Consider the following 17,400-nt stretch of genomic DNA (forward strand, 5'->3'; position numbering starts at 1 on the left):
TTTCCCTCGCGGTTGTCTGAAATAATGTGCTAATATGGGCTCACTGTTTCATCAGCCTGAAACTTTGACCAACTTCTAGAAAGTAATTGAACAATGATGGGTCTATTACATAACTCTACTGATTTTTGGGTTTTCAAAGCCGATGTGCACCTGGAGGCATTTTGCTCAGCTCATCCCCCCCCCACAAAAAACCCTTCAACTATCTGACAAAGAGGCGCTTCACACTTCACACAATCTTATTGTAAATTCAAGGCAGGTTGTGTGGGACTTTAGTGGGTGAGAAAGACATATTTTTTTCATTAGGATAAGACACTGCAGGAATTTCGACATACTTTGATTTCTGATGAGAAGAAAAGGACAAATTGAAACTTTATGATGCAGTTTCTGCAGTAGTTTTGATGTTTTGTCACATTTGTGAATGTGTTTACATGCTGCAATATCTGAGAACAGAAAAGAAGAAAGAAATGTCCAGGCTTTTCATCTTAAAGTGGTAAAGTAAATGGAGAGATTTTTTTTTTCTTTTTACAGAAACTGCTGGAAGTATAGATAATGAAGGCAGGAAGACTTTACAGTTTCTGCCACTTTAGATCTCACATCATAATCCCTTCCTGCTGCTGTTTTCTTCTCAGTGGCAGCGGGGCTTCTGCAGGGATGTCTGGACCATCACATCACACTTTTATGGCTTTCGAAATAAAATTTACATCAGTGACTCTCAAACTTTTTAACTATCACCTCCCTTTTCACAATTAAGTTTCAGAACTAAGAACTGAGTTTTGCATTTGTTTTGTTTTTGTTGGTTTTTTGTCACCAAACATAAAGAAAGAACAAACACGAACCAAAAAGTAGTCAGAATCCAAAAACTCCAACACAAACTGTAAATCCAAAATGGCTGGATAATAAAATAAGGAATAGCTGCAATTAAGAACAGATTACTTGAACTTCTGGTAGTTCACACAGCTGGTAAATTTGGATTCACTGTTTGGAAATAAATGTAGGTAACACTTTAAGAGTCCTAGTATAGCTTCACACAGGATAATGATCTGATCTATGGCAGCAGACTGGTTTAAGTCAGTATAAATAAGATTTGTCTTAATGAAATCAATAATAGTTCTGCTTCAGGGGAAAGAGTGAGACGACCTCTAATAAGGAATGGCTCTACAGGTGGAGGCCGCTGACATTTTTTCCCCCCTAGTTTTACATTTGGCTTGGGTCATTGTCACTACTGATAGCCTGAGGCAACACATAGACCCAACAAAGGTTACACAGGTCTTCCAGGATTTCACAAAAAACAGTTTCCATTGCCAGGAGGTTTGCTGTGTTTCCCAGCATGGAATAGATTCCAGAAGGCGGGCTGTAGAGCGCTGTCACAGCCCTACAAAACGACCTCCAGCAGTCCTGAATGTCTGACCTAACACTCAAAAAAACCGGTTTCTGCTCAACACAGCGGAACCAGATTCGTATTTACTATGGAAAACCAGAATTAGCAGCTCCCCTACTTATGTCAGGCCTTTTTTTTTTTACAGTTGAGAGCAGGTTTACCCAGCTCACATGTAACTGACGTGAAAGGGTCTGGTGCAGTGATGGAAATCATTATGCTGCCAGAATCATCATTCATGACTGGTTTGGTGGTGAGTGAGTCACAATCTGGGGAGGCATATCCGTGCAGGAACACACACACCCATACACTCTACATGCTTGAAACATGTTCACCTGCATGTGGCGAGAGCATGCAGGCAGTTCCTGGAAGATGAAGGTGTTGATGCCACTGACTTACTACATAAATCCAATAAATCCAATAGAACACTGCTGGGACGTTGTGTTCAGTCCATCTGACTCTGCCTCAGGGGTTGCACCTCAGACGTTACAGTAACTCAGTAACACCATATTTCATCTCTAGGTGGAGACTAGCTGGAACACTAGCCATACAGTACAGGTGGGTACAAACTGGATTTATCAAGTTTTTTTTGTTTGTTTTTAATGTGTGCAGCCTGCATACTTAAATCTGCTTCTTGACCCACCAATACATTTTCACCATTTAAGCAGGTTTTCCAACAGCATAAAGAGAAACCATAAAAATAAATAATCAACCAAAGAGATTTTTTTATCCCTTTATTATCCTCAGCACATATTTGAGCAAGTATCTATAATTCAGACTTTGTATACATTAAAGAGGAATATTTCCAGCAAATTCTGTTCTTTGTATCATGAAACTTGTTTTTTTGAATTATCCGTCCACTCTGTGAAAAATAAAGCAACTAAAATCCAAACATTAGCATGATTTTTAAGCTGACGACGAATGTCTGTAAGCTTCAGAAATGTGCTGCTGTACACATCAATATGACATCAGCGGGTTAGGGTGGTAACATTTCAAAGCTTGGAGTTCCTGCCTGTGGTGGTGTAGGCTGTTGAAACGGTCAGACGAGGCGAGGCGTGTTTGATTGGCTTGGGAGCAAAATAATCTAAACAACAAGAAGCCTTGTGTGAAGAGGCCTTGTGCAGGAGGGAAATTGAGGTCATCTGTCAGGGAGTATTGATGTTGAAAGCACGAAAACTCAAGTGGAAAGCATTTGCTCCGATTCTCTACAAGTGAACACACACATTGTCGTGGTCACACACCAGCAGCTAAAACTGCAATAAGCTGTGGTGGAGAAACGGAGGAGGTATATATATATATATATATATGCATATTTTCCAAGGCTAATTTAGGTTCATATTTGATCAATGAGGGATTAGTGACAGCCTGAGGAAGAAAATGTATTTCTGGTATTCGAAGGCGTTTGCTGAGTCTCATCAATTGTGTGCTTTCATGGACCACACTTATGATGCAGCACTAGCTCAAAATGACACAAGAAGAAAGATAATGAAGGATTTCTTTCCTGCGTGCCAAAGGGACTGATCTGAATAAATTCAAGTTGACATATTCAGCGCAAACAAATTTTACGTTTCCTGTTTTCTTAAGGAGGTTTACACACCAGCTTCTAATCATTTGAAAACAATTCCTGTTTGCATGTTAGTTTATTAAACAAAAGAAAGGTGGCCTAGATTTTTATACTTTAATATTGATCAACTGAAAAATAAATTATATCAATGATAGAGAAGACCATTTTCTAGAAGCAGAAGGGAATCAGCATGAAATGTAAGAGAGGTTCTGTTGGAGAGGAGGCTGTAATGAAAGGAATGATGAAAAGAAACATGAAACAGAAAGAAATGTCAGTGGGTGGACATTTTTTTTTCTATGAAAGGATAGAAAAAGTTTAGGTGAGGAGGAGAAAACAAGAGCACGAAGACAAACATAGAGTAATACAGAGTGAAGGTGAGGGTTTTGTAAGTCTAAAATGTTTTAAATAAAAAATATAAATATTTGGAAAACTGTCCTGCATAAATTTATTATTTTGTAATTGTGTTTTATTTGTAATGTTGTTCTCTGTTTCATCTTTAAGACAACAGAATTTGCAAATAACTTAATATTTTTGTTTGTCTGTTTCAATAGATTCTAAAAAGGTTACTTCAAACAGAAGTCACAAGTCAAATGAGAATCCAAAATAATACATCATACACACAGATTTCTTGTGCATAAAATTAATCTGAAGTAAATAAATAAATCAGTTTCTAGAATTTGCATAGTGGAAATGCACCTGCTATTTGGTACTGGTTGGGCTTTTATTCTTCAAAAATATAATAAAAAGTGTGGGGGGAGAGTAGTCTGAATTGGGTTCTGGAGCTGTACCCCACCTCATACATTGCACTCATTCGCCAGCCGCGAGTGATTCCAAGCCGCCGCTAACACCACATCCACCAGGCGAGCTGAGAAATTGCTCCCCCTGGCTTCTCCTGTGAGACATGCAAGCGCTGACCAATGTTTTCTGTTCACACGCTCACCCTTATCAGGTGATACCCTGCAAGGGTAACCATTGGCTCTTGTCTCAGACCTTCCCCGAGGTGATTGGTAGAGTGACGAGCACTCAGTTTGTGACCTCTACAATGAGCTTCCTCCCACACCAGGAAGTAGGAAGCTTATTCTTTGGCTATATAGCCCCGATTTTGCAGAGAAGAGATGATTATGGTGCACAAGCGATTTTTACACACAATGTGTCAGGAAAGACAAATAACTAGCGTGATGTAATAGAGACAGTATAACTACGTTGTTCTAGCTTTATTAGTCAGTAATACTCAAAAAGAGAAATATTTCTGAGATTTTATGTACAGCAATGCATGCTGGGAGCGAAACAACCGGGTCATAGACAAGTAACCTGCAAAGCTAAGTTGTTCTCGACGTTCACGACAGCTATTGTGGAACACTATTAAACTGTGGACGCTTCGTATCTAATGAAAGGGAGAAACTCAGCATGGTAACTGAGTAGACACCGCATTGGCTTCATTGTACAATAAAAAAGGTACGTCACTTTGTCCGCCATGTTGTGAGTGGCAAGTTTTCACAACAGATACACCACGGGTCACGTTCATTTTTGATTAAACATTACTATGCGTCACCATTAAGATTTAATACTATTGTTAAGTATTAAATCTTAATAACAGTCATGTATCAGTGAATTAAAATGCAAGCAAGTTCATTGACTTCTAAAACCACCTAAATTTTGTGGCTTTAGTTAGATTAAATATACTGCATTTAGTTAATAAGCTGAAATTGCTTCCAAATGTTTGGGTTGTTTTCCTTGGTTCCTAATTTATATAGTTTCTTCCTAACAGAATAACTAATGCCTCACAGTATCATCCCTTTGTGCTAATACCTCACTTCAAAATGTCAGTGAATATTGTAGCCTAATACTACATTTATTTCAAGAGTTAGATCTTGAAACTGAGTATTTATGTCTTAATGACATTTACTTGGATGACGTAACAAAAACAAGCTCTTAAAACAGAACCATCTTGAACGAGAAAAAACGCCACTCACAATATGTCGGTCACGTTAACGGCTTTGCATGACGAAACCGCGGAAACTTCACAATTCCCATCATGCCTCACGGATATCAGCTAGTTTGTTCGTATTTTTGTACTGAAAAACATTACTGTCTTTACAGATATAGTAACTAACCTCTTGTATTATATCAACATAACAGCATAGTGCAAAAAAAAAAAAAAAAAAAGTTTGAGTGAAACCACAATAGTAAGTAGATTCAGATTTGTGCGGTATAAAGACGTAGTCATCGTCCTCCTTCATCCGGGGCATTCAGAAGGTTTGCAATCTGGGCTACAAACAGAGAACTTGGTTTCTCACATACTTGCCCAGGGGAAAGTCCCCGGACCCGTGGCAGAAAGTGCTCTGGCTAAACCCAGCCTCGGCTTGCGCTCCCCTGCAGAAGCTAAGACGTTCATGTGAACAGAGCTTAGGGATCGCTTGTCGAAATTGTCAGCGTTCAGAGGTATGCAAACATCATGCACGAAACGCTTCAACAGAACGGGGCTCATTCTCCGAATGCACGCTTTTTTGGGGGATTATTTGCTAAAGGTGATTCCCAAATAAATGCATTTTAACTGTCATGAACTGTTCCTGATATAAAATAACATTAAATTCACTATTTTGCTGTTTTTTAAAAACAAATATTCAAAGATGTTATTTTGATGTTATTTCTGAAGTTAAACTTTTAACTTCTTATTTAAAATATGTTAACTCTAAAAACATCCTAATTAACTTTAACATTGGAGATTAAACTTTATTAATCGCAGAGGAAAATGAAATGTTTTCTCCAAAGAGTTGCTAATGATGCCGGTGGGCAACAAAGATTTAATTGGCATTATGTTGCTAGAACATAACGGAGTATCTTCAGTGATAAATGGGCAAGTATTGTCAATGTCCCCATTTCATGTTCATCTCGCTAGCTTCGCCAACTAGCTTCTGTTGAATATTGTTTCATAATCTAATCCTAATTTAAACGAATGAATCAATACACCAGACTTTTTTTAATCTTATGAAAAAATAAAATATGGGAAAAGTTCAAGATCTCTCAATACTTTTGCAAGCTGGTGTAAATTTAGAAACTATATAATGTCTCCATCTTGTGGTTGAAAAGATGATGTGCAACTCAGGCAATAGCATCCAGTAGAGTAACTGAAGTTTTGTGGTTTTAATCCTCATACTGTCTATTTGTCATAATAAATCATTAAAATATAAAAGTCCCAGTCCTCTTAATCTTTCATTTCTGTCGATCCTTCAGCTTCATTTTTTTCTTTTAGAAAATGCCTGGTGTGTTTAAGTAAATGTTGATAGTTTTAGATCCAGAAAGTGTCTGTTCATGTTGGTAAGACTCAAGTTCTGTAATTGCTCTGAGAATGTACTGCAGGTGTGAACGCTTTTCTTCCCTTTTGCTGCTTCCTAAGTTGCTGCTGACAATACAAGTGGATCATTATTGTTACTCAGCATTTAAATTCTGAAAATGGCCCCTGGGTGTCCATTTTCCATGGTTTCACCTTTCTCAGAACACAAAGATCCACACTGTACCGCGCTGACGCCAGTAGAGGGAGCTCCACCCCTACACCCTCCATCCTAATAAGCTCTGACATCAGAGCACACGCTAACACACACAGACCATACCTTCTGCCACAGGATTAGGGCAGCAAACAAAAAGCTTAAAGAGTCACGTGCCTCTACTCTCCAAATGATCCCTTCTTGTAACCCACTTCCCTTACTGAGCTATCCCATGATTTACTCAGAGTGGGCGTAGGCACGAGCATCAGCAGCATCACTAAGTTCCAGCTCCTCCCTGCTGCATGCTGGGAGGGAGAGACTGAGAGGATCAGGGTCAGATAAATTCCAGACTGAGTGACGGTGGCACTGAGTGTAAATGAGAGGACAATCGGATGCGTGAGTGTGTGAGAGGACAAATTAGGCTGGGTGATAGAGAGAGAGAGATTTGTGAGTCTGTCTGTATGTGCATGAGAGAGAGGGAAAGATACATCCAGAGAGGACAGGAGTGCGTGTAAGGCATAGAAAAGAGGGACAAGAGGTAGAAGACAAGACAAGAGGATTCGGAAAAGGAGGGAACATGGCTGAGCCGGAGCTGAAATCGAGAAGCAGCCGGGAGAGTGTTGCTAAAGCAAGGAGCCAGGAGAAGATGGAGAGTAAGTACAATCTGTACTCACTCTCCTGGAGACGGCACATGATGCAGAGCTGCATTATTCCATCATGGGCTCTGATGCAAGACTAGAATGGCAGAGTTAATGTAACTGTTGTGCAGAGCTTGTGCTTTTCGGGAGTGGCGATGCTAACAGGTGACAAAAATGGCCGGGGCACATGTGTCTCTACAGAGAAATGGTAGGCCGAGTGACATTAGGAGAAACTTCTGAAAATGATCAGATTTGAAAAGTATTTACATTTTCCACTTGTGAGAATCTAAAGTTTTAATGTGTTTCGCATCGCTGATCTTCTGCTCTGCTGTCTTGACTTCACCAGCAACTGAAGCAGAACCCAATCAAGATGGTCTTATTGTGGAGCACCCAGCATCCCCATCGGACCCCATGGTCTCTGCCCCTGCTGCCACAGACCCAAATAACAGCCTGCCTGGCAAGGGTGAAAAGATCAAGCTCAAACGCAGTATCACCCTCTTCAATGGCGTGGGGATGATCATAGGCACCATCATCGGCTCGGGCATCTTTGTGACTCCAACAGGTGTGGTCAAAGAGACTGGTTCTGCTGGCCTCTCCTTGATCGTCTGGGCTGCCTGTGGAGTTGTTTCCACCATGGGAGCCTTGTGCTATGCCGAGCTGGGTACGACCATCGCAAAGTCTGGAGGAGACTACACATACATCCTTGAAGTATATGGCGAACTTGCAGCCTTTCTGAAACTGTGGGTGGAGATGCTAATAATTCGTCCATCGTCCCAATATGTGGTCTCACTGGTGTTTGCCACCTACCTTCTAAAACCCCTGTACCCAACCTGCCCTGTGCCAGACAGTGCCGCCAAGCTCATCGCCTGTGTGTGTCTTAGTGAGTAGGGTGAACTTTTCAGATGTATTTTTCAGTCATATTTTTACTTCCTTATGGGTAACTTGGAGACATTTAATTCTGAATTCCTAGTCATAGTTGTGTCTTTCACTGCACGTTGCAGCCTCCTTGACGTTTGTGAACTGCATCAGTGTGAGAGCAGCCACCAAGGTCCAGGACTTGTTCACAGCATCCAAATTACTAGCTCTCATCATCATCATCCTCTTTGGCTTCATCCAGATATCCACAGGTAAGCACCCTTGAACACATGCTTTGTTCTTAAGAGGTTCAGATGGTTATTTGTCACCTCAGCGCTCTCTCACTTCTTCACTAAGCCTTTCGGTTTAATGTCACTATACAACAATTTAATTTTGATTTTAAAACGTGGGAAGTCAAGTTCAAGGAACTGGGTAAACTGGAAGTAAACTGGAATTTAATTTGACCAATTTTGCGATCAAAATTAACAGAAGGATGTGATATTGACACTTTCTTTCAGCTACACAAACAACAAAACTTGTAGGGTTCGAGACAAATAGCTTATTTTCACCCAGACCACAATCCAGACTAGAAGAATCCCTTGATTATAAATTAAGCTTGTTAATATCAGTGGATAATTGTGAATCACTTACTGGATCTTAATTCAGCAAGTTATTATTTTGCATTGGAGTTGCCTATCACTAACAAAAAATAAAGTCAGTTAACCACATATTTTTATCTAAATAGGCCAATCATTCGATTAAGGTTTGAAGTAATTCTTTAATCTGTAACGACGTGTTTCTTCTGTCTGAAAGTAACATTCATGTTTTGAAGTGTTCCAGTCAGAGAGCCTCTGGAAAGACTTGGACCTCTTCACCAAAGTCAAATCATCCAAATACATGTGGAGACATGGAACAGTATGCTCAGTAATAATGAGAAGGATTTAATTGCTGTGATTGCAAGCAATACTCTTCTAATGATAATTAAAATCCGTATTTTATTGGGATTTATTACCTTTAGAAAGATGTTTCATTTCTAACCAGAAACGAGCTTCTTGGTTGAATTAAAGTATTTAAAATCTAAATATTCCAGGTGTATGAATAATTATGTGCTTCACAGTACATACATGTTGATAGTATCTGGAATAGTGTATTATTTTAAGAAGAAGATTATAAATATATATTTCTGAGTTTTTTTGGGGGGGGTTTTTTACGTTCATTCCTCAGATTTTGACCCTGATATTTACATGTACAGTATGAGGTATTTTTCTTTTGTCTCTAATCATGAGCAAACTGTTGATGCATGTTAATGAACCCAATGAAGCAGGCTGCTGTCCTTTCAGTTTGTTAGCACAGTTGCTGAGCCTGAGCACAGGGCTCGTCTGTCTGCAGCAGGCTGATTGAGTCTGGCTGTGCAGCCATGTGCGCGTGTATCTGTGTGCGGGTCTCCAGGCCGCATATGGCTGTAAATCATTGCCATATTTTTCTCATCTCTACAGCGTTTAATTGATAAAGGATACACTAGAAGATATTTTAGGATTTTTTTATACAGAGAAAATCACTGGCTTTTGAGCATTATTTCATGTAAGCTCCATGATGCATTGTACAAACATTACTCAGAAATGATGTAGCAAAAAAAAAAAATAAATAAAAAATTTAAAAAAGGACACGCGGGAACAGATTGTGACATCTGCTTCTTTCCCTCCTTTGGGAAGGCCACACCCAGTGCCATTGTTTCCCCTTCTGCCCTCTGCCCCCCTCAGTGAGTTACCATGGTAATGAGGTGGAAAAGCCTACACTGTTGAGTACATGACAGAGGGACTGAAGGGGCAAATAATGTGGGCTTAAGGCCCACTTAAGAAAAAGTTATTAACATCTGAAAGCACCAGGTAGTGTGGGCTCACGCCCAGTGAGAATACAAACTCACATTCTAATAGTGCTACACTGATGCAATAAATGTATGTTTTTCCTTCACAGACTAAAGTTTATTTATCATATTTGTAATTCTGCTGGCATTTAAATGTCACCTGAACCGAAGTTACCTTCGCTTTCCCCACATCTAAGGAGATGCTGGCTGAAAATATCAGGATGTCAACAGGCAGTCTTCCAACAGGCTGGTGTTGGTGGAAGAAATTAAAAAGTGTCAGGAGTGTAAGAGAATATCTAACCAGATGTGTTAGGACACAATATTGCAGAAGTGATGTGAGCAAACTATATCTTGAGGTATGATTCATTTGTTAATACTATCTTAAAATAACTCCCATACTTGTGTTTCTCAGCAACAGCAATTGCCTCCGTTTTTTCCTAGCCTTGACATGTTAGCTGTATATGAGAAGGAAAAGCACTTATGGTCAAATAATCACTAGTAATGAAGCCCTGTCTTCAGGCAAGCTTGTAAACACACACACACACACGCCCACACACGCACACACGCCCACACACCCCCCACACACACTGCATAAATATTTGCCTAAATAGTTGCCACATGGCAAAAATCAGTTATCAGCTAATAATCAACCCCACATCTTTTAAGGAAATTGTTTGTTAGAGATGTAAACAGCTGCATTTCTTCCTCACCCTACTGACTAGCTGTGCTGCAATGCTAATTGTTGTACAAACCAAAAACAAGTGTCAATGTTAATTTTTTTTTTTAAATTTTGTCATCATATACCCTTTTGAGATATGTATTTGCTGCTGTTTCCTTTAAGTTGCTTTTTCCCTCTGCCACCACAAGGGGAGCCCAAGCCATTATTACTGATTTCTAGCTCCATATTGGTCAATAAACAACACAGAGTTTTCTGTTTTAGTCGTTCCTTATATAACTTTTCTGTGTGCACACAGGTGATGTGCCGTATTTGACACCAGAAAAGGCGTTTGAAGGCAGTAAAATGGGAGTGGACAACATTGTATTGGCGTTGTACAGCGGCCTCTTTGCTTTTGGTGGCTGGTGAGACTTCTGTAATATCTGTTTATCATTAATTTCTTACTTGCTCATTAAAACACCGTAACCCAAATTTTTGTTTCCCACAGGAACTACCTGAACTATGTTACTGAGGAGATGATCAATCCAGAGAGGTGACTTAAAAGTGATGCAGGTTGATTTCAGTATTTTACAGACTCTTGTGTGAATATTACAGCAATGGCATGACTGCCCTCATCTATGAATAAGCTTGTCTACCATCAGATGACTGCATGGAGATAGAGTACAATGAAACACGAAAGCTGAGCGGAAATAAAAATATTGGATCGCATGAAATTGAACACCATATTTACTGTATGAAGTGAAGAATTCTTTCCTGTTATAAAAATTCTGGTTTTGCTGTATTGTTGTTTAATGATTATTGGTCTCTCCCCACAGAAATCTGCCCTTAGCTATTATCATATCGATGCCTATAGTCACAGTGGTGTACGTTCTGACCAACCTGGCTTACTTCACCACCATCTCTCCTCAAGTCATGGTTGAGTCTGAGGCGGTTGCTGTGGTAAGCATGATTTCCTTCAGTTCATGACAACATGCATGTCTTTAGTTTTCACACAATCTACTTTTTAAGCAACAACATTTTCACCTCTGTATGTATCTTTGTCCTCATGGACTGATGCAGAAATTTGGAGAGTACCACCTTGGTGTGATGGCCTGGTTGATTCCTGTCTTTGTGGGACTCTCCTGCTTCGGAGCTGTCAATGGATCTCTATTTACATCGGCACGGTGACTAAACCACAACATTGACATGCTTTTTTGTTCCTTAGACCTGGGGGTGGAAATGTTATCTGCTTCAGTGGAAAATAACTGCCTCTTTCCCAATTAGGCTGTTCTACGCTGGAGCCAGAGAAGGTCAACTCCCTGCTGCTCTGGGACTGGTTCATACAGACTTGTTTACACCTGTGCCATCACTAATCTTTACAGTAAGGCTGAACTGGTTCCAACTCTTTTTCATCCTTTGTTAATGTTATTTTTTTTATTCCAGATTTGTTCAGCAACTTAAACACTACTTACGTCAACTACATACTCATGCTTAAGTGTATATACTATTTGGCACCCACAACATCACACTACCTCCAGCAAAAACAGTTTGGCATGGCGGAGAGGGTTTGGCAAGTTTTTCATGGGTGCAACCCACAGACCCAGCCCTGAACCACGAGGCATCATTTAAGGAGAAATTAACAGGCTTTCTACTGGTATGAGATTTTAAGGGTCTCTTCATTCATTAGAAGTCTGCAAAAGTATGGAATGGGATATTATTTTATTTTTTTCTGTAATGAAAACTTCAGACTTTTTAAAAACATCTTTCTTAAAAGAGCATTATTCCAAAAATTCTTGATAAATTGTTTGTATTTATGTTAAATTGTATTAAATCGCATGCTTTGATGTGGGCTTCACACCTTGATTATCAAAAAGTTATTTTGCTTTTTGATCTATTAAATGCGGGATCATTCAAAGATAAAACAAAGTTACATTTTTGTGGATACTGGAAAATGGAACCTGTGGTTCTGAAACAGGGCCTGGTTGATGTAAATGCTATTTTTAAAGGTTCCTGTCTTCACATTCTCTACTTTAAAAATCTTCCTTTATTATTTGAAATATTAGTTTGTACCTAAATAGCAATAAAATACCCTGTACCACACTTCAATTTGAGCAAATCCCAGAAAAAGTCAAAGTTTAGATAAGTGGATGTTTGAAATAAAAGAAAATGTGTGGTAAGCTCAGCTGGGATTTATTGCCAAACAGCATTGTTACAACGACAACAAACTCTGCCAAACACGTATTTCTTTACTTTTTGTGCTAGGTTTATATTCATGTCAGAGAGAACAACTTGGTGCTGTGATTTTTGTGCTTTGCAACAGTGCCTCCTGTCCATGATGTACGCCATCTCCCAGGACATCTTCTCAGTCATTAATCTCTTCAGCTTCTTCACCTGGCTGTGCGTCGGCATGGCAATCGCCGGTCTGGTGTGGCTGCGCATCACCAAGCCAGATCTGAGAAGGCCTATTAAGGTACAGTCTGAACAACGTTGATTTAAACTGGTCACCTTTTTAGGGGGTTAAATCCAAGTAAAAGACCTCTTGACTCTCAACCAGATTCTTTGTCTTCTCAAAAACATCAACATGTCGGCAGGTTAAACAGGGACTGGACTATTGTTATTTTATTTTCGGTGAAAGCACCATTGTATCACTGCTCCTGTTATGAGTCGGAAGTGGAGCCACACTGTGTTTCCACGATAGGAGGGAGTGGCAACTGAATGAATGCACCGTTCTTTGTTGCCCTCTTACCGTGGGAGTATAACCTTGACAGTCGCCTTTCATCTTTCGTTTGAGGCAGAGTGATCTCAGCCCATTTGTTTTACAAAGAAACTACACACAGGAAATAAACAGGGATCCCAGCTTTATTTCTAAGCTAATTACGAAACAAGACTTTAAGTTTCTGTTGTGTTTCGGTTCAGAACGCCTTTCAGAAAACAAGATTTAATTGCCTCGGTTCTTGACATCTCAGTTAATCCTTTCCTAAAATACCATACAACAATCAATATTATATTATTTAATATCACATTAGTTGATTATGGAAATTATTATTTATAAATCTTAAGGTCTGGTATTAGGAAGAAATAACAGAACTAAAAGGGTGAAGGTGTAAAGTTGTCTTTCCATCATTGGTTTCAGCCAAATCTGTTATGTATTAAGTTTGTAAATCAGGCGACATCAACCTTCTACCTGATACCTTCTCGTATTTGTACAATTAACAGCTTTTTCATTCATTTTATTTCCAGGTGTGTCTTTTCATCCCGGTGACGTTTGTTTTGGGCTGCGTTTTCATGATCGTCGTGTCTTTCTGGGCGGCGCCTTTTGAGAGCCTGGTGGGCAGCAGCATCATTCTCACAGGCATTCCTGCGTATCTGCTTGGCTACAAGTGGAAGAAACCCCATATGGTCAAGAAGATGCTGGGTAGGTGAAGTTCTGGGTTTGTTTATTTTAAAATGATGCCTTTGTTTTTGTCCAGACCAGGCTGAAGAGGTCTCTCCTGCGGTTTGTTACGAAATTCACGGCAGAGTATACCTGTACCCTGCTGTTCTGGTTTATTGTTTTGCACAATGTGAAGCAATGGTGTGAGGCAATGTTTCCTTAATTTTCAGAATATTCATTGTGCCTAAGCAAAATATGTAATACGACGCATTGTTTTTTGTCACAGAAATCTTCACAATGTTCTGTCAGAAGATCTTCATGTCAGTTCCTGAAGAGAAGGAGAAACACGAACAGGCTGAGTAATGTCTGGCAAACTGAGCAACGGTCTTCAAATGTTTACATTCATTTTGAGCACATTCTTTTTCAAATTTATTTTACAAGCTAAAGCTAAAGCGAAAACAAAAACTACACATTTACAAGAGGCCTTGTGGAGTGCCCTTGTGTACAAAATATAAAAGCATATTTTGCGACTCCTTCAGGCAGTTCAAAATGTCTGCTGGTCACGTTTTAAGCAGGATTTCAGATTTGTTCCTGCAGCTTTTACTCTGAAAGGTTTTGACAGTCTTGTGACGTTTAGTGCTGGAACATGCTTTCTTCTAGAAATGTGAATAGCTGCAGTGGATATATGATTATACTGCAAACACAGTATAAGAAAATGCTGTAAATCTACTGTCTTGCAGGTTTACTGTCCACCGGCGAGCAAAGAAAAGAAAAATAGAAGACGGGTTTGGTTGTTTTAACTTTGTCTGTCATTAATGATAAAACTTTACCTAGTATTGAGTAGTTTACACTTCTTCAGAAAGTGAAGATGTGTGAGGTAAAACTGAGGGTTCAGCGGTAGGTACGGTTGTATTTCTGTAGCTAACATGCTGCTAGCATACAGTGGCTCTCAAAGGTCTACAAGGGCTGCGCAATAATAGGAAAACACAGCTTTTCAATATTATAGATGACTATTGCATTGATAATATCAAATGCAATTGCTAGATTACCCCTATTTTCTTTCTTTTCCAATATCGCCATGTTTCCCACTCTCTCTGAGCATCAACAAAAGACGTGTGGGTAAAAGACAGCAACATTCTGTCAAAATGTCCAGATAGGTTATTGGTGAGCAGTGTTTTGATCCTCCTCACTTGGACCACCCATCATTGCATCAAAACAACATTTTGAAATTGCAAAATTGCACATGTTGATACTACGATAACAACCGGGACTCAATATATTGTGCAGGTTTACAACACGCCCCTATAAAATGTCCATTATTTTGGGCAATGAGATCTTAATACAGCAGCTTCAACATTTTTGTGCCTTTAATGTGATATTTATTCTGTACAATTCAACTGGAAAACAAACAAATCTCTTAGATTTTCTTTGTCTTCTCACAAACACCAACATGTCGGCAGGTTAAACAGGGGCATTGAGATAAGTGAGCCGATTCTTTGCCACCACTTTACAAATTAAAGCTGAAGCTAAAGGATGAAATGAGCAAAATGTCACTAAAAGCAAACAAAATGGGGCAACTGTACTTAATTATAGATTCACTAGAGTTGATAAAAGGTGTTAACTCAAGAAGACTGAAAGTTGAGTCTAAAGGTTCTTCAACAAAGTCTTAGTTTGGGGTTGTTAACACTTGGACAAGTGCAGAATATTTTACATTAAATACAAAAAGAAAATTATTCAAAAGGACTTATTATAGCATCATTTTTTTGGGTCAAAAAATTGGAATTTTAGCAGGGCCGTTTGCAGTTTTCAGAGCCACTGTATGATGTCACTATTTAAAGAGGACTACTAGCAGTACAGCATTTCACCCATATTAACATTTATGTTAAGCAACTTTTGATTGAAACGGCATTTTGCAATCATTCATACAATGACTCAGTAACTTATTTTAAACCACAGTTTCTAGACACACAAAATAAGATTTGCAATTTATCGTGTAAATAAATTATTAGTGGTTCTATCAGGGTAGTCTGTCTTTTAATGATTTTTTTTATGATTTCTATGCCTCCAACATAATCATGAAAAGATGACAGAAACCAGCTTCTGTTGTTGTAAAGCACTAGTAGCAGAAATAATGGACCAGATATCTCTGTAGTGGTTGTGTTAGTGTTCGCATTGGATGTTTTTGTCATTTGTGCCAGCCTTGTCAATGCTGATATTTCTTTTTTTTTTTTTTTTTTGACACTCTCAGACCAAACTGAATGTTTAATGAAGCCAGAGACACAGCCCCCACAAAAACCCAAAGAGAGCATTCACCGAAGCAGGAAAAACTGAGTCCTGTGGGCTGTGGCTTATAGAGGATCTAGATTTTTCCTGCATAGAAAAAGTTTTCTAAAGCTTACTCTGAATTCTGATAATTCATTCCATACATGACGGCTGGAGGAACGAAATAGGAAAGTGTGTGCCATTTTACCAGCATTTTTATTCCAGTAAGTCTTAGAATTTCTCAAAATAACAGAGAATTTCCTTTATTCTCTACTCCTCTTTTTTTGTTGTAATAGTAATTCAAATTGTTCATTTTTAATAAAATCAACCAAGACACTTAATATAACTATTATAGTGCATAATATGGCGCATAAAAATATTTCACACTCATTATATTGCCACATCCATAACAGCTATGAGCACACCAATAAATAGCACAAAGGTTAAATATGGATTCCCTCTTTATTGATTGACCTCAAATGAGGATGGATGCGTTCTGTAAACCTCATCAAATATTTGTGCACAAAATACTGTATATGTATAAAACATTACTACATTATGTAATCACACTTGCCAGGTAAAATATAGAAAACGTGTATTTTTAATCTTATAAGTGAGAGTACCTATTATATCTGTTGTATCTCAGTGACCATGGCAGGTACATGTAACAATAAAAGTATTTTCTTCAATGTTTGAATTGCTTGTGTTCTATAACAAAACGATGAACACTTAACAGTTTTTCTTCCAGGATGTTAAAAATATTTAAGTCACTGTTCTGCATACTCAGACATATTAGCATCAGTGAACAAAAGGCCGGCTGCGGACTCACTGCAGTCTGCCGTTTCAGACAGAGCAGGCTACCTCCGAACACAAGAGACAGCTTTGATCCAAATGAGGATATCACGGAGCAATTTTCTCAAAATGCAGTTCAGTGTTGTTATCTGCCGAGCCATCAAGTGGTTGGGTAGTGATCTCGATGAAAAGCCCATCTTGTTTTGTTTGTCTTGTTGTGCCTGTTGGCTTTCTGACAATGAAACCATTGAAACCTGGGCCGTCTGGGGAGTTCATATCTGTCTGAGGGGGAAATGAAAGCCTCTGAAGCTGCAGATGGAAACAGTATCAGAGCTGTTGGACACAATATTAGTGATGGGAGATTGGATAGGCAAAAACGGAAAAAAACAAACTAATATTGTTTGACTGGGATTATATATTTTGAGTAGAAAAGCTAAGGAAAGTAACATTTTATATATTATTTGTAACACTTTTATAAAATACACAGTGTGGTTAAAAGTTACTATTTAATCATATTGGGAAATACTTTTCTTTGCA

General features: G+C 38.9%; 1 protein-coding gene across 1 annotated transcript; it reads left to right on the plus strand.

Moving 5' to 3' along the window:
- Nucleotides 1–6,592: 6,592 nt before the first annotated feature.
- On the plus strand, nucleotides 6,593–16,764 carry LOC116725741 (large neutral amino acids transporter small subunit 1-like). Its single transcript, XM_032572084.1, has 11 exons — nucleotides 6,593–7,077; nucleotides 7,409–7,942; nucleotides 8,064–8,189; nucleotides 10,756–10,861; nucleotides 10,945–10,989; nucleotides 11,273–11,396; nucleotides 11,517–11,620; nucleotides 11,721–11,817; nucleotides 12,757–12,906; nucleotides 13,677–13,851; nucleotides 14,096–16,764. The coding sequence occupies exons 1-11, from the start codon at nucleotides 7,002–7,004 to the stop codon at nucleotides 14,170–14,172; spliced, it is 1,614 nt and encodes a 537-aa protein (XP_032427975.1). The 5' UTR covers nucleotides 6,593–7,001; the 3' UTR covers nucleotides 14,173–16,764.
- The last annotated feature ends 636 nt before the right edge of the window (nucleotides 16,765–17,400 follow it).

This window comes from Xiphophorus hellerii, chromosome 1 (assembly GCF_003331165.1).
Source record: "Xiphophorus hellerii strain 12219 chromosome 1, Xiphophorus_hellerii-4.1, whole genome shotgun sequence".
Taxonomy (NCBI): domain Eukaryota; kingdom Metazoa; phylum Chordata; class Actinopteri; order Cyprinodontiformes; family Poeciliidae; genus Xiphophorus; species Xiphophorus hellerii.

Coding starts and splice junctions, on each gene's coding strand:
- LOC116725741 (XM_032572084.1), top strand. CDS start 7,002: ATGGCTGAGCCGGAGCTGAAATCGAGAAGCAGCCGGGAGAGTGTTGCT. Junction 8,190..10,755: donor CTTCATCCAGATATCCACAG/GTAAGCACCCTT, acceptor GTGTGCACACAG/GTGATGTGCCGTATTTGACA. Junction 10,990..11,272: donor GAGATGATCAATCCAGAGAG/GTGACTTAAAAG, acceptor CTCTCCCCACAG/AAATCTGCCCTTAGCTATTA.